This window comes from Ovis canadensis, chromosome 4, assembly GCF_042477335.2.
Source record: "Ovis canadensis isolate MfBH-ARS-UI-01 breed Bighorn chromosome 4, ARS-UI_OviCan_v2, whole genome shotgun sequence".
Classification (NCBI taxonomy): Eukaryota; Metazoa; Chordata; class Mammalia; order Artiodactyla; family Bovidae; genus Ovis; species Ovis canadensis.
In genome coordinates this window covers 47222581-47239553 of record NC_091248.1, presented here as the reverse complement: position 1 = coordinate 47239553, position 16973 = coordinate 47222581, and the positions used below count along the sequence as shown (strand labels likewise).

The window sequence follows — 16973 nt, the reverse complement described above, 5'->3', positions numbered from 1 at the left end:
GTCCATTATCTGCATCTCCCATAGGTCTGTTTCAATTTTTTACATTTCTTAGTTTTGTTCATTTAACCTTGTTTCCTGATATGCTTGGTGATTTTTTATTAAATATTAGACACTGTGGAAGAAAATTTGCAGCAACTCTAATGCTACTTTTCTCTAGAGTAGATTTACTTTTCTTATGGTAGACAAGTGTATTTGAAAACCACTTTGTACCACTCAAGGGCACCACTTTTAGGTTTTTGGGGTGCTGGTTTTCATCTGAATTTCCCTAACTCCCAAGGAACAGCCTTTCTGAGGTCTCAAAAGCCTGGAGTGTTTACAGGGCCCCTTCAATTCGTTTCACTTCCAGGTTTGGGGCCATCACAGTAAAGAACTAGCGATAGGAAAAGGGGAGTGGTAGTTAAAAGAGGAGGGAGTTTATGAATCAATAAGAGAAAATGAACATAAAAGTGGCCTCTCTGCAATACTGTATCTTACTGTAAAGTTCCAGTATTTGGTAACTCTGGTGTATCTGTGATTAGCACCCTCTCTCTCTGCCTCTGCCTCTTTCAGTAGAAAATCTGGCTAACCACCATCTAGGACGAAGCACAACAAGGTAAGCTTCTGAACAAGGAAAAAGTAAGAAGAAGATGAGACCAGGAAAAAGTAGGCAGAATTAGGGACATAAATCATCAGAATGTATTAAGGGCTACACTCACAGTTCTGTCACAGTATAGGTGCTCAATAAAAATTTATCAGCTGGAGAGATGCATGGATATACGAGTCGTTGATGTGATTAGTATATTCAGAAGTTATAATATGTTACATTTATACTGAATAGAAGGAATACATAGGGTAAGCAACCATAAATTAGGAAAGCCTAACACATCCTTAAATAAGAATTTTAAAAATAAGAACGCTCTTAAAACCAAAGAAAAAGAAAATGCACACAAGACATCCAGGAAGAAGGAAGAACTCAATGACAGTAGAGAGTTCATACTTTCAGGCCAGAGACTGACTAAAGGGGAAGAAGGCAATCTTGAACTTGAAATCAGCTGGGATGCTAAGAAAATCCAATGGAAATATCTGCAACACGAACAACAATAGTAACTAAGGATCCAATACAGTGGACCTTCTGTCAAAGGTCATGTATTAATATTATGCTTACAAGTAATTGGCCCACATTAGCAGATAGGGAAGATGGATAAGTTCAGAAGCAAGCAAAATAGGTACCTGTTGATATGAAGTTATTTTTCTCAGAAAGCTAATTCTAGCCTGATATGAAATAAGCTGATGTACAGAAATCCTATGTCCCTAATTCCTGCATATTTTTATTCCTGCATACTTTTTATTTTTGGCTGCACTGGTGGGCCTGCGGGATTCTTCGTTCCCTGACCAGGGATCAAACCCATGCCCTCTGCAGTGGAAACAGAGTGGTAACCACTGGACTGCCAGGGAAGATCCCTTGTGTACTGCAGAAGGAAGAGCTGCAAATATGGCTGAGATGTAAAGATTAGAGTCACAGTCTTCAATTCAAATATTCGATTTCATTGACAGGCTATGAATAGGCCCTGGAAAACGAGCTCAACTAGTCACAGACTAAGCAAAGAAAGGGAATGTCTACATTTTACAGGTCTCAGATTACTAAGGTGACTAAGTTCACATCTCTTGTGGCAGCAAGTTTCTACAATGTGAATCTCAGCCGTACAGTGATACAAAGACACAGGCAATCCTGATTCAATCAATCAATTCAGAGAATGTCTCTGGACTGAATCAATCATTGCGCCACAGGGCATCCTGCCTTCCACTATTTAAAATGTTCACATAGCCCTAAAAGTATCATCAGAATGATCTGGTTTCTTAAATAGGAGTCAAAAATGAAGATTGTAGTTTTGGTCCCAAGCCTACTGAGTTACACACTATTTAAAACATAAGATTGGTGCTCAGGTTCTGATACGTTTTCCCAAGTATCAAGGCTGGATAAGAGTGCTATACATACTAGCAGTCACTCCGAACTGCAGTTCAAAGGCTCAGTAAACCTGCCAGCTGAGATATTTGTTTAATCCTTCAATCCTGACACTTGGCAGATGTGATTCACTGAGTAGATTAACTACTTTGCTCTTTGCACTACAATAAATAAAGACAGGTATAATCTTTGCCTGCAGACTTCTCTAGACAAGTAATAGATCTTTTTTCCCCCACAAGTATTAATAAATGGAGGCTTCTCTGGTGGCTAAGACGGTAGAGTCTGCCTGCAATGAGGCAGACCTGAGTTCGATCCCAGGGTTGGGAAAATCCCCTGGAGAAGGAAATGCCAACACAATCCAGTATCCTTGCCTGGGGATGGACTCTGTTTGAGGCCTGAGCAAAACAAAGATATAAAAACAGGATTTAGAACATAATTATTCTGTGGTGTTTTGATACGCAATACCAGTTTTTTACAGAATAAATATTAATCTGTCTCTGCTGGGCAGCATCTTGCTGTGTAGGGCCTACTCCCAAGGCTTATTAAGAGAGCTGGTCAGCTGGAGTTTGGGATTCTTTGGTCCACCCAGGTCAAGAGTGCTACATGTCTAGTGTTTCTTACCTTCTCAATTACCTTTTATACTTTGGTACATACTAGTTATAGAAATATATTCTCCCCTATATTGAAGGGGTTTAGAATACACTTGTCATGTTAATCTCTCCTGCTTTTAATTTGAAAATAATAAAATAAAGTTTATGTATCACTGGGGTACCTTCTATGAATATAACCCCTTATGATTATACAGTGGAAGTGACACACAGATTCAAGGGATTAGATCTAATAAACAGTGCCTGAACAACTATGGATGGAGGTTCCTAGCATTGTACAGGAGGTGGTGACAAAAACTATCCCCAAGAAAAAGAAATGCAACAAGGTAAAATGGTCATCTGAGAGGGCTTATAAATAGCTGAGAAATGAAGAGAAGCTAAAGGCAAAGGAGAAAGGGAAAGATACACCCATCTCTAAACAATAGCAAGGAGAGATAAGAAAGCCTTCCTAAGTGAACACTGCGAAGAAACAGAGGAAAACAACAGAATGGGGAAAATCAGAGATCTCTTTAGAAAAATCAGAGATACCAAGGGAACATTTCATGCAAAGATGGCCTCGATAAAGGACAGAAATAGGATGGACCCAGCAGAAGATATTAAGAGGTGGCAAGAATACACAGAAGAACTATACAAAAAAGATCTTCATGACCCAGATAACCACGATGGTGTGATCACTCAGCTAGAGCCAGACATCTTGGAATGTGAAGTCAGGTGGGCCTTAGGAAGTATTACTACAAACAAAGCTAGAGGAGGTGATGGAATTCCAGCTGAGATATTTCAAATCCTAAAAGATGATGCTGTGAATGTGCTGTACTCAATACAGAAGAAAATTTGGAAAACTCAGCACTGACTACCGGACTGGAAAAGGTCAGTTTTCATTCCAGTCCCTAAGAAGGGCAATGCCAAAGAATGTTCAAACTACCATACAGTTGTGCTCATTTCACATGTTAGCAAGGTAATGCTCAAATCCTTCAAGCTAGGCTACAACATTACATAAACCGAAAACTTTCAGATGTACACACTGGACTTAGAAAAGGCAGATGAACCAGAGATCAAATTGCCAACATCCACTGAATCACAGAAAAAGCAAGAGAATTCCAGAAAAACATCTGCTTCATTGACTATGCTAAAGCCTTTGACTGTGTGGATCATAACAACTGTGAAAAATTCTGAAAGAGATGGGAATACCAAACCACCTGACCTGCCTCCTGAGAAACCTGTATGCAGGAAAAAGCAACAGCTAGAAACAGACATGGAACAACAGGCTGGTTCCAAATTGGGAAAGGAGTACTTGCAGGCTGTATATTGTACCCTAGTTGTTTAAATTATATGCAGAGTACATTATGTGAAATGCCAGGCTAGATGAATCACAGGCTGGAATCAAGACTGCCAGGGGAAATATCCATAACTTCAGATATGTAGATGACACCACCCTAATGGCAGAAAGCAAAGAGGAACTAAAGAGTCTCTTAATGAAGGTGAAAGAGGAGAGCAAAAAATCTGGCTTAAAATGTAACATTTTCAAAAAACTAATCTCATGGCATCTGGTCCCATCACTTCATGGCAAATAGATGGGGAAAAAATGGAAACAGTGACAGATTTTATTTTCTTGGGCTCCTGAATTACTGTGGACAGTGACTGCCCCCATGAAATTAAAGACACTTGCTCCTTGAAAGAAAAGCTATGACAAACCTAGGCAGTGTTTTAAAAAGCAGACACGTCACTTTGTCGACAAAGGTCTATATAATCAAAGCTATGGTTTTTCCAATAATCATGTATAGATGTGAGAGTTCAATCATAAAGAAGGATGAGCCCTTAAGAATTGATGCTTTTGAACCTGATGCTAGAGAAGGCTCTTGAGAGTCCCTTGGACAGCAAGGAGATCAAACCAGTCACTCCAAAAAGAAATCAAGCCCAAATATTCACTGGAAGAACTGATGCTGAAGCTGAAGCTCCAATATTTTGGCCATATGATGTGAAGAGCCAGCTCACTGGAAAAGACCCTGATGCTGGGAAAAACTGAGGGCAGGAGGAGAAGGGGGTGACAAAGAATGAAATCGGTGGATGGCATCATTACTTCAACGGATATGTGTCTGAGCAAACTCTGGGAGACAGTGAAGGACAGGGAAGCCTGGCGTGCTACAGTCCATGGGGTCACAAACAGCCGGACATGACTGAGTGACTGAACAAGTCTTTTCATCTTAACCTACAGAAGCCAAGATACAAACTCAGTTAAGATGCAAAAGAGAATTCAAATTGCACATTTTTAAAACCTGTATTCAATCAGACAATTAGAAAGTAAATAAATGAACAAATTTAATAGTTCAAGAAAATGAAGGCCAAAGGACCACTAAGATAACAATTGTGACAAAAGTGAAATCTATGAGAAAAACTTTTTTACAAAAAAACTAGTCATAGTTGACTTAGAAATGAAGACATTTATTGACTTCAATGTATTCCCTATTGGCTCAGACAGTAAAGAGTTTGCCTGCAATACAGGAGACCCGGGTTTGATCCCTGGGTCAGGAAGATCCCTAGAGAAGGGAATGGCAACCCACTCCAGTATTCCTGCCTGGAAAGTCCCATGGACAAAGGAGCTTGGTGGGCCCCAACCCATGGCGTTGCAAAGAGTCAGACATGACTAACACACTAACTTAAAAATATTACACATTCCATTAAACAAGATAAATACATTTTTGTTAATATTAACATTATCAGAATTAAGTGTTTCAAGTCCTAGGAAGCTATAAAGCTTGTGAACACACTTTAACTAGTTTTCCCAAATTCTAATTTATACCTGAAAGCTTTCATTTTAATGTTGGCAACAAATATTGTCAAGCTCTTTTTCTTGTCGGAACAGACTTACTTCATTCATCTTTATTTAAGGACTGTCTACAAATGCCTAAGTCAAAAAAGCTCTAGTTTGAATGTTTTTCTTTCAAGTAAAAATACTATTACACAACAAAAGCATCTAGTTCAGCTAACAATTCAAACGACTGCGTGAGTACTTTTCCTTGAGACAACCACCATATTTCAGTATGCTGCAGAGACGCTTCATGCATGCTTCCCATCGTGTCACTCAAAATACTAAAAAGAAAGGCTTTCAAAGGTTGAGATTTAATTAAATTAATAATGTTTACCATTATAGACATTAAGTGAAACTGCCTTTTTTTTAAGACTGAGTGCATGACAAGGAAGAACTCAATGACCACTAGAATAGTTTGATGTCACTGTTTTAATTTACGCCAAGACATCAGCAATTTTACCTACCACTGCTTCTGCATCAGTAATGTGAATATCAACCCGGTTCAACAGGCAAATCACAGTCTGGAATTATGTGAACATAGTCTGACATGTGGACTGCCAGTGCGGGACACAAAGAGCTGCTGAAACTTCACAGACTGGGAAAGATTTCACCGTACTTCTCAAAAAAGAAACTCACAGTGACTAGCTTCATGCCTTCTTGCTACTTATAAGGCAACAGTAAGATTTAAGAGCACTCTAAAATAACTAGTAGAAAAAATTAAGCCTCTGAAAGATGTTAAATTTGGTCAAGTGCTTAATTTCAACAAAGAAAAGAAATATTGCATATAACAAAGAGCTTGAATTCTCTATTTGGGTTAAAATGCTTCGGCTGAGAGGACACACACACACCCTGCACATTACTACTGATGTCTTACCTTAGCTCTGGAGGAACTGACATGTTCCATATTTTCAATGCTGCAGATACAGTTCTGTGAAACTTTCCGGCAAGCCACTCTGATATAGTCCCAGAAGCTACGAGGACTTCCATAACCAAACCAGGTTACTTGACCTTCAGGAGACAAATTGTAACACAAAATAAAAAGAAAACCAGACTAGTAACTCAAAATGCAACAACAACAAAATAAAGGGCAGTAGAGTGTGAGATTGTGGAAAGGACACTGATCTTGGGGTCAAAAAGCCTTAAGTCTGGTCCCTTTCTAACTTTACCTACTTGTGTGATTTTGGACCATCTATTTAATGGATCTGGATCATAGTTTTGTCAACAATACAATCAGAGTAAATGAAGCAAAAAGGGCCTAGACACTAAACACAATTGTCTGCATGTTAATATCCTATTATTCTAACACAGTCTTTCAGAGAGCACACAGTTATCCTTCCTTGTGCTTCCAGTTAAGCATTCATTTAAATCACACCTTTGCTGTTTCCTGGCTGTGTGACCCCAGCCAAGTTAATTAACCTTTCTGAACACCACTTTTCCTGACACTAAAAGGGGACTAATTGGAGTAACCACTTAATGAGTATTCTCTGAATCAAATACAACAATACCTGAGTAATGCCTGACTAGTCCTGAGTAATGCCTGAGTAATGAGTATTGAGTATATGAGTATTGAATAATGCCTGAGTATTCAGAGTATGAGTATTCTCTGAATCAAATACAACAATTGCCGAGTAATGCCTGAGCAGTCCTGAGCATAGGACTTGGCACATTAAAGTACTATAAAATAAGAACGATAATAAAAAAAGAAAAACAAAATGTTACCTCCTAAACCTTTCTCTTCTTGGAAAAACAGAAAAAAATTTAAAAGGCAACACTTTTTCTCCTCTTCAGAGGAATACTTTGAAGAAATGAAACAATGTGTAGCCCATAAGTACCTAACAACTTCGGGAAGGTACACTGACTAATCATTACCACCCATTCACTATCATTCTACCCAAGCCTTCATCTGTCATTCACCTGCTCACTCCTAGTCAACAACCCATGACAAGTCCTTGGGCACTTACCATTCTAATCTTCCAGATCTGGATAACTTCGTCTGTGTTCAAGAACAAATGTTCTTTTGTGTGTATTAATATTTCAATGCAGGACTTTGGGTAATAAGTCCATGGGAACAATTTTTTACTCAATATTTTTAAATAGGATATGAGAGACATATTAGTATATCTTCAGTTTTCTGAAATAATTATTCTTACCTAGGGAAGCTGTTCAATCTTAAGAAAGAGTAGCTTTTTAAAACCTCTGCTTCTTTATTTTGAAGTAACATTTATTTATCTCAATTTTCTTTTCCCTGGGAACATGTTCTCTTTAAACATCATCAAGAAGTATAAAAGTGTTCTTGTCCACAAGCAGCATTTTAGGAACAATGTCTGAAATATCTTGAGTGGTGTCCAACCACAGCAACACCTAAGAATAACTAAGCTTCTTTTAAAAGGTACTTATGTCTGGGCTCCACCCAAACTAAATCATCAGAATCTTTGGGGGTGTGCCTAGGCATTGGTATTGTTAAAAAGATCCTTCTGGTATTTCTAATTATATAGTTAATCAACCAAGGGAAAGCTCACATGTTATGATAGGTAATCCCTATTTATCATGCAGGACATTTCAAAGGCCTCCTCTTTTTGTAAGCTGCATGTGATCTCTACAGCAAGTCACTCCTCCCTACAAGCTGGCCTAATACCCTGAGCTTACACATATAGTTACCTGCTTACTTGATTGTCTCACACATTAGATGGTAAGGTCACTAAGGCAGAGACTATATCTTATTTGTCTTTAATTCTATCTCCAGCACTTGACACAATGCTTGTCTCACAGCAGGCATCTAATAAATATTAAAACAAATCGACTGGTTAATCCACACTAACCAGACCTTAATTGTAACTCATATAAAAATTTGAATCTTAAAAATCTAATTAGGATCTTTTTACAGTAACAGCTCAGTGACAATCTGGTATCAAGATGTCTGCATGCTACATTACAAACATCAAATATTCTGGACAAAAATATTTACTTTTATAAAAATACAAAAGCACTGACACATCCCTACTCAAACATCATTATTTAACTCAAACGTCTCTTCAGTAATGAAATCTTACTGCCTAAAGACAGAAATCTATAGGAGTATTTATAATCTTCCTTCTTTCCTTCAGTCTCTCCCCATCACTTTTCTTTGCTCCTTCTCCTCTTTAGTTAAAAATAGTTCCCAGAACATGATGTCAGTATAGTCTGTTTTTAGGGCAATTTTCATGTTATCAATTTGTTAGCCATTTGGAGAAGAGAGGATGTCTAATGCTAAGAAAGTGGGCTTTTGAGTCAAGAGGATCAGAACAGATCACTTTCTAGACATGCAATCTTAAGCAAATGACTTTTCACTTTACCAACCTGAGTTTCTTCTATAAACTGATAATAATGGTAGTTATCTACATGATAACACTGTTGTGAAGAGATAATGTATGTGCATCAATTACTACATAGCCTAATACAAATGTTAATAATCATTATTACTTTTATAATTATTATCATAGAATGAGTTAAGAGATCCAAGCTCCCCTTGCATTACAAAATAGCAATGAAATGCACAGTGAAGTTTTTCCCATTATTTGTTTAGAATCTAGAAAAATCTTTAAAATTTACTCCCTAATCCAACCTTTTCCCATATCAACCATGCTAAATTGACCTCCCTAAAATCTAGTCTTGGTTAATTTCTTTAGCTTCTATTAATTGAGATCATCCCACAATTTAAAAATGAGCACTAGCAACCACACTTCTTTCAATAAATGGAGTACCATACACAGGAAGCAGTCTTGAAGGGAGAATCACAAGGCTTCTCTGGTAACTTTATTTTAAATCTTCTCGTAAGTTTGACGTGGCTGAGGAAAATAATTTATGAGAAATTTCAAAGTAGAGCTGTTGAAAATTTAAAAAATGTAACAAAGTCCCCTACTGATGGGTAGGGTGACTCAGTAATCCCACTACTGGGCATATTTCCAGAGAGAACCATAATTCAAAACAACACATGCACCCCAATGTTCCCTGTAGCACTACTTACAATAGGCAGGACATGGAAGCAACCTAAATGTCCAGCAATAGGGGAATAGACAAAGAAGCTGTGATATATATATATATATAGAATGGAATATTACTCAACCATAAAGAGGAATGAAACTGGATCATTTGTAGAGACATGTATGGACCTAGAGGCTATCATACCAAGTAAGGTGAGTTACAAAGAGAAAAATATCATATATTAATGAAATTAAAAGATGCTTACTCCTTAGAAGAAAAGTTATGACCAAAATAGATAGCATATTCAAAAGCAGAGACATTACTTTGCCGACTAAGGTCCATCTAGTCAAGGCTATGGTTTTTCCTGTGGTCATGTATGGATGTGAGAGCTGGACTATCAAGAAGGCTGAACACCAAAGAATTGATGCTTTTGAACTGTGGGGTTGGAGAAGACTCTTGAGAGTCCCTTGGACTGCAAGGAGATCCAACCAGTCCATTCTGAAGGAGATCAGCCCTGGGATTTCTTTGGAAGGAATGCTGCTAAAGCTGAAACTCCAGTACTTTGGCCACCTCATGTGAAGAGTTGACTCATTGGAAAAGACTCTGATCTTGGGAGGGATTGGGGGCAGGAGGAGAAGGGGACGACAGAGGATGAGATGGCTGGATGGCACCACTGACTCGATGGACGTGAATCTGAGTGAACTCCGGAAGTTGGTGATGGATAGGGAGGCCTGGCGTGCTGCGGTTCATGGGGTCGCAAAGAGTCGGACATGACTGAGTGGCTGAACTGACTGAATGCATATATGTGGAATCTAGAAAAATGGTATAGATGATCTTATTTGCAAAACAGAAACAGAGACACAGAGAACAAACATATGGACACCAACGGGGTAAGAAGTGGGGTGGGATGAATTGGGAGATTGGGATTGACATCTATACACTACTGGTAACATGTATGAAATAGATAAGTGATGAAAACTTACTATATAGCTCTGGGAACTCTACTCAGTGCTCTGGGGTCACCTAAATGGGAAGGAAATACCCAAACGAGGGGATATATGTATGTGTACAGCTGATTCTCTTTGTTGCACAGTAGAAACACAACATTGTGAAGCAAATACACTCCAGTAAAAATTAATTTTTAAAAACACGGTCCCCTTTTGGGGGAGAAGAAACAAAGATACGGAAAAACTAAATATCTAGGCTTAGGTTATACGGAGAAGGAATGGAGGCTAAATCCTTGAGACTCCTATTATCTGTATGATTGCAGTCTACAGGACTTTCACCCAAGAGACAATGACGAGATTTCCTAGATAAGAAACTAAGGAAACTGAGAAGCTAAACAACTGACAGCATGACACGTCACCATGTCGCAGGGCCTTACGCCGAGGCTGAAGCTCCAATACTCTGGCCACCTGATGTAAAGAGCTGACTCTTTAGAAAAGACCCTGATGCTGGGAAAGACTGAAGGCAGGAGGAGAAGGGGACGACAGAAGATGAGATGGCTGGATGGCATCACCAACTCAATGGACATGAGTTTGAGCAAAGCTCCAGGAGATGGTGAAGGACAGGGAAGCCTGGCGTGCTGCAGTCCATGGGGTTGTGAAGAGTTGGACATGACTGAGTGACTGAACAACAACAAAGTATACCAGCAATAGTATCTTCACAACACTTCCACCTATCAAGAAATTAGATGAGAGCATGACTGGCTTGATTCTGCCCGCCTTACTCTTTCATGTGCATTGTTTCAAAATGAATTTGTTAAATCAAGACTCTGAAGTTTTCACATTCAGAAGGATATGCACTGATTAAGAGAAGGTGGGGTTGTTAGAAACTCCAAATGAACTCTCATGTAAATTGTCCATATATCCTAGGATTTTAAGAAAGTAATTTCTGCATCTATTTAAATGCTTGAGGTTAAAAAGAATAACAGAAGTGTTCAATTGGTTATTTGAATTATTATTACTTGAACATCACTTCTACTTAAATACAGATTAACTGTTAGCAAAAGATGTACTTGGGGTTATTAGTCTATAAAACCTATATTCAACAGGAAAATTCAAAAACAAAGTTACAAGCTGACCATGCCTTTAAAAATAATTGCTGAGGTAATAAATAATCACTCCAAAGATAGTCTCATTTCCTTTAAAAATAACTACAAAAGCAAATCACATAGCAAGGAACCAACTAGCCTATATTTTGAAGACATTTTATTCAGAAGAAACATGCTATCACTAATTGAATTCTCTTTTTAATGTTGCCAACAAGTATAGATGTATAAAGTGATTTCAATTTTATATGTATTTTTAGAAGTTGACTTTTTCCAAAGTTAAACAAACTTTTCAATACTTATTTCCAACCCATTGATCTGACTCTAATTCATTTCAGGCACAGAAATAAGAGGTGACAGTTTGCTAGGCTAAAAGGTGATCTGCTACTAACCAGCTACATGATGTCTTTCCCACTAAACTGCCTATTTTCAAGCACCTTAAAATGGCCTGTGATCTCTAAGGTCTAACATTATTTTAAATTGCTCTTTTACATTACCTAACTTGAATAATGTAGATATTCACATCATGCAGAATATTTGTGTTTTGCTCTTATGTTATTTTATGGCCAGATGAGACCTTCTAAAAACTGAAATTTCCAAAGTGGATCTCTATTTAGTAGTGGATGACGACACGTCATCTTTTGGTAATATATAATGAATCTGTTAGATGACTTTCTTTCTCCACTCTTTGTATAGTGCTTAGTTATGTAAAGAGCTGGTCTCACAAGCTAAAGTTTTGTTACTGCCACAATACATCACCTGGATGACAACATCCAAGACTATTACCTGGGACCTGCCATTTATCTAGACAAGCGATAAAAGACAGCCATCAAATTTTAAAAAGCCACTCTAATATCACTGCTGCTTGGAAGAAAAGCTATGACAAAACTAAACAGTGTTTAAAAAGCAGAGACATCACTTTGCCAACAAAGGTCCACATAGTCAAAGGTATAGTTTTCCAGTAGTCATGTATGGATGTGAGAGCTGGACCATAAAGAAGGCTGCATGCTAAAGAACTGATGCTTTCAAACTGTGGTGCTGGAGAAGACTCTTGAGAGTCCCTTGGACAGCAGGACATCAAACCACTCAATCCTAAAGGAAATCAAGCCAGAATATTCATTGGAAGAACTGATGCTGAAGCTGATATTCATTGGCTACCTGATGCGAAGAGCCAATTCATTGGCCAACCCGGATATTCACTGGCCACCTGATGTGAAGAGCTGACTAATTGGAAAAGACCCTGATGCTGGAAAGACTGAAGGCAGGAGGAGAAGGGGACAACAGAAGATGAGATGGTTGGATGGCATCCCCAACTCAATGGACATGAGTTTGAGCAACCTTTGGGAGACAGTGAAAGACGGTGAAGCCTGGCTTGCTAGAGTCCATGGGGTCGCAAAGAGTCGGACATGACTGAGCAACTGAACAACAAAAATGTCACTGCAAAAGTTTCAGATACTTAAAGGAAACTAATTACTTGTGGATTTATATTGTTGCCAATATATTTAGATTTTTTAACTTTGCACTGTAGATTTTATAGTGCGTGTGTGCGTGTTCAGTTGCTTCAGTTGTGTCCGACTCTTTGCGACCCTATGGACTGTCACCCACCACAGACTTCCTTTGTCCACGGGATTTTTCTGGCAAGAACACTGGAATGAGTTGCCATTTCCTCCTACTGGGGGGATCTTCCGAACTCAGCGACTGAACCCATCTCTCCTCTGTCTCTTGCACTGCAGGCAGATTCTTTACCACTGAGTTGCCAGGGAAGCAGGAATCTTACATTTCTTCCTGCTAATTTATGAAAATTAGTTTAAAATTTTCTAAACAGAGAAAATTCCCATTTATGCAAAAGATCAGGTTCTTGTCCTTTAAAAAAAAGGCACTACTATTAGCTGAAGTTCACATTTACTAGACCATCCAGTGCTGAGAGTACAATCGTGACCTTGATTAATTTTCCAGATAAAGTTTCATGTTAATGTTCTATTAAAAAAAAAGAAAAATATAAACACTTAAACTAACTTTAATTACACTTTCAGCTGATGTGAATAAGTCTGAGTCTAGATGAGATACTCAACTGTACTTATACTGCTAGCTCTATGTTACTTGTAAGATGCCTCAAATAAATCATTCAGCAACTGAGTCACAGTTGCTGCTACTGCTGCTAAGTCACTTCAGTCGTGTCTGACTGTGCGACCCCAGAGATGGCACCCCACCAGGCTCCCCCCATTCCTGGGATTCTCCAGGCAAGAATACTGGGAATGGGTTGCCATTTCCTTCTCCAACGCATGAAAGGAAAAGTGAAAGTGAAGTCGCTCAGTCATGTCCGACTCCTAGCGACCCCATGGACTGCAGCCTACCAGGCTCCTCCGTCCATGGGATTTTCCAGGCAAGAGTACTGGAGTGGGGTGCCACTGCCTTCTCTGATGAGTCACAGTTACCAATCTATAAAATGTAAGCATTATCCTTTGGTACTGACAATGTCTTGTTCACTGGTAAGGAATTTATCACAAACTTCTAAACTATACCACAGTTTATACCATAAAAATTAGCCAATTCTTAATCTCCCAAAACAACAAAGAAAATGAAGATAATCTGGTTCACCAGAAATCTGAAAACTGAATTTGACTTATAGGCTTTTTTATCCTAGTAATTTTACCATCTTTCAAAGCAGAGTACAAAGGTTTTGCTTTCTTCTTCTGCCAGCATTTTTGATATAAGGCTTAGAACACTGGTAGACTGAATTAAGAGCATGAAGGCTGACATCCACACAGAGTCACATATCAAAGCACAGGCCTGAAGAAATCGAGTGTAATGTTTCAGCAGTGACTAAGGTTATGCATAAGGGACCTAAATTGTTTAAAGTGATTGTGGGGATCAGGATTGAGGAAACGAGAACATACTGTTTTTCTATTTCTACCTGTCTTACTATAAGTGATTTTTTAAAAATAACAACTATGTACTTCTTTCTAAGTGAAAAATATAATAAAAGTCCCGGTCATTAGCACGAGGCCTAGCACTGCTTTGTATACAGCAGGAACACAATAAAAAAAAGTTTCAAATAAGTGAGTTAAGGCATATATTTTACCTTGAAGAAAGGAAACTAAGGAATATAATCCCACTAGTGGTTTAAGACCAGTAATGACTGTTGATAGCACCCATGCATGTTTTACTGAGTAACTTTGGAAACTTCATAGCTTCCCTGAGCCCCAGTTTGCATGTAATTCAAATATTACTGCACAGCACTTACAAACTGAGAAAATAACCAGTAAGTCTTATATTAGTGAGTTATAGTAAAATATAAATAACACAGATACACATGATTAATAAAATTGTGCTTAAAACCAGGAAACTTAACAGAAATACAAAGGGGGTCATGTAGGAGAGTAAATGGGAGTTGTGTGGGTTAACAAAAAGCTTTTAATTTAAAAGTCAGCGTAAGCACAGTTCTGCCCTCTAGATTAACAAAAGTAGAAAGCTTTGCAAAACCCATGCAATGTACTAAGAAAGATCACTTAACTGATACAGCCCTCCCCAGTAAGTCAATTCCATGCTCCCGCGCAGCTCAGTGGCGGGAGACATCACCAGCATAGAGTACCTTGGAGAGGTATTTGCAGATGAGACAGCCACCGGCAACTTTGGGAACTCTCTTTAAAAAAAATAAACAACAACACAGAGATATTTGAGAAACCTGACATGAAGTTTACAAAAGCAAACTGAACAGCCCCAATAAGATAGCTACAAGTAATCCTGATGCAGTAAACACCACTCACACTTATTATATACGATGAACTCAATTAATATGAACAGGGGCTCTACTCAGCATGGAAATCAAACTGGTCTCTTGTAGCCTATTCTGTTGGAGAGGCTGCGGTGTGTCAGTTACAAAAGAGAGAAGCTACTGTTCCCTGTTTATTTTCATCTCCATTACTACTCCCCAAACATAACAAGCTGATAATGAAAGAATGCAAAATGAGCAAGAAGCCTGCTGAATTTGCTAGCCTTGCACCTCAGAATGTATACAAATGGCTAGGAAAGTTGCTCACTTATTGAACTATATGACTCAGAAAGTTAACTTAAAAAATAAATGTTCTTTTTACTGTTAAACTTTTCAAAAAGTTATAAAATTCATTTTAAGGAGAAGTTCTCTCTTTTATTGGTTTAAGAAGAGATAAAGTTTGCATAATTTTTTCTGAATTATGAGAACAGCACTTAATTATTCTGTAAAATAATCCTTAGTTTAACCAATGTTGACTAAATGCCTACTTTATGCAAAAACACTGTTTTTTCTACAGCTTCCAATTATTGTTTAACAATCACCATCTGGAAAAGTACTATAAATTCTTGCCTATGTTTTTTGGCAATTCCCAGTATAATTACACAGGAACACTCCAAAGTCAAATTTCTGAAGTCATACTCCCCACAGATGGTATCTTCTTTCATAAGCAAACACTGAAATTCCAACAGGACATGGTCCCACAGCTTTCCAAATACTTAGACCTTTCATGAAACTAAACAGAAGCAACCAACCAAACACGGTCAGTAATGCATAAAAAAGTAAAAGGAAGGAGATATATATAGTTGTGCTATTGGCTACGTCTATGTTTCTACTATTCAGCTCTATCCTCCTACATCCATTTGCATCACTGGAAACAAATATTAAATTGGAAACATATCCAAAAGGATCTATAACCAAAGGTACCCTACTTGAAGTCTATATTAAAATTGAATGCTCTTTCTACAACAAACAAAATGAAAATCTCTCTGCATTAAATGTAAATCAGAACAGAATGCTTTTCGTTGAAAATGTTAAGAACACCAATTTTTAATGTTTAAACCACGTTTACTAGCTCTGCCTTGAAAGTAGTGTATCTTATCTATAGTCATTTACATAATCAAAAAGTTATCAAAGTAAAAACAATTTTCAGGGAAACTGTGCTTAAAATAATTTTATTTTTAAAAAAAAGTCTCGAGTAAGATTCATCATCTTCAGATTTATGTCACGGTTTAATCAATCCCCAGTACAAAATAGGAAACAACTACTGAATCTATTATGAAGCTCAATTTATACTTTAGGGTTTTTTTCAGCTATTAACATGTTAGCCTTTATGACCTGGTTATGCATAATATTTTGATTCTGGCTGTGGAACACCATCTGACAATTTTAACAACTAAAACATTTCCACTTATTTGCAGGCATTAATTGCTTTGATCATAATTTAATATCTCACGAGGTCACTTATAAGCAACCAGAAGTATCCAGACCAAAAGACAATCCACCAGATTCCAATTATCTGTAGTCACAGTTCAGCACCCATCTCGTTCTGTAGATGGAAAGGTGAGGCCCAGAGAGCGCCCACCTAGACCCAGCACATTTGTTCCCTGCATCCTCATGCTCATCTACTCCTTCAGCTGTAGACAAGATCTGACAGAGGAGAGAATCAGTCGACTGGCTTTCCTGGTTGAACGTGAGTTCTTCCTACAGTCTCATAAATGGGAAAAATAATGGCGCAGTAAACACAGAGTGTGAATGGGGTAACTATTTTTCATATAAAATATAAATCCTTATCTTAGATGGTGCCTATATATATATATATATATATATATATATGA

The 16973-nt window shown here is 38.0% G+C and overlaps 1 protein-coding gene across 5 annotated transcripts in view; it reads right to left on the bottom strand.

Moving 5' to 3' along the window:
* The window catches only part of RUNDC3B (RUN domain containing 3B), a 173122-nt gene that overhangs the window by 96128 nt on the left and 60021 nt on the right, over positions 1 to 16973 (bottom strand). For 3 of the 5 annotated variants that reach the window (XM_069587704.1, XM_069587706.1, XM_069587707.1), the window contains exon 3: positions 6231 to 6364. In XM_069587704.1, the coding sequence (XP_069443805.1) occupies positions 6231 to 6364 (134 nt within the window). Of the gene's footprint in view, positions 1 to 6230; positions 6365 to 14958; positions 15010 to 16973 lie in introns of all 5 variants that reach the window. The other 2 variants (XM_069587703.1, XM_069587705.1) reach the window with 1 other exon arrangement.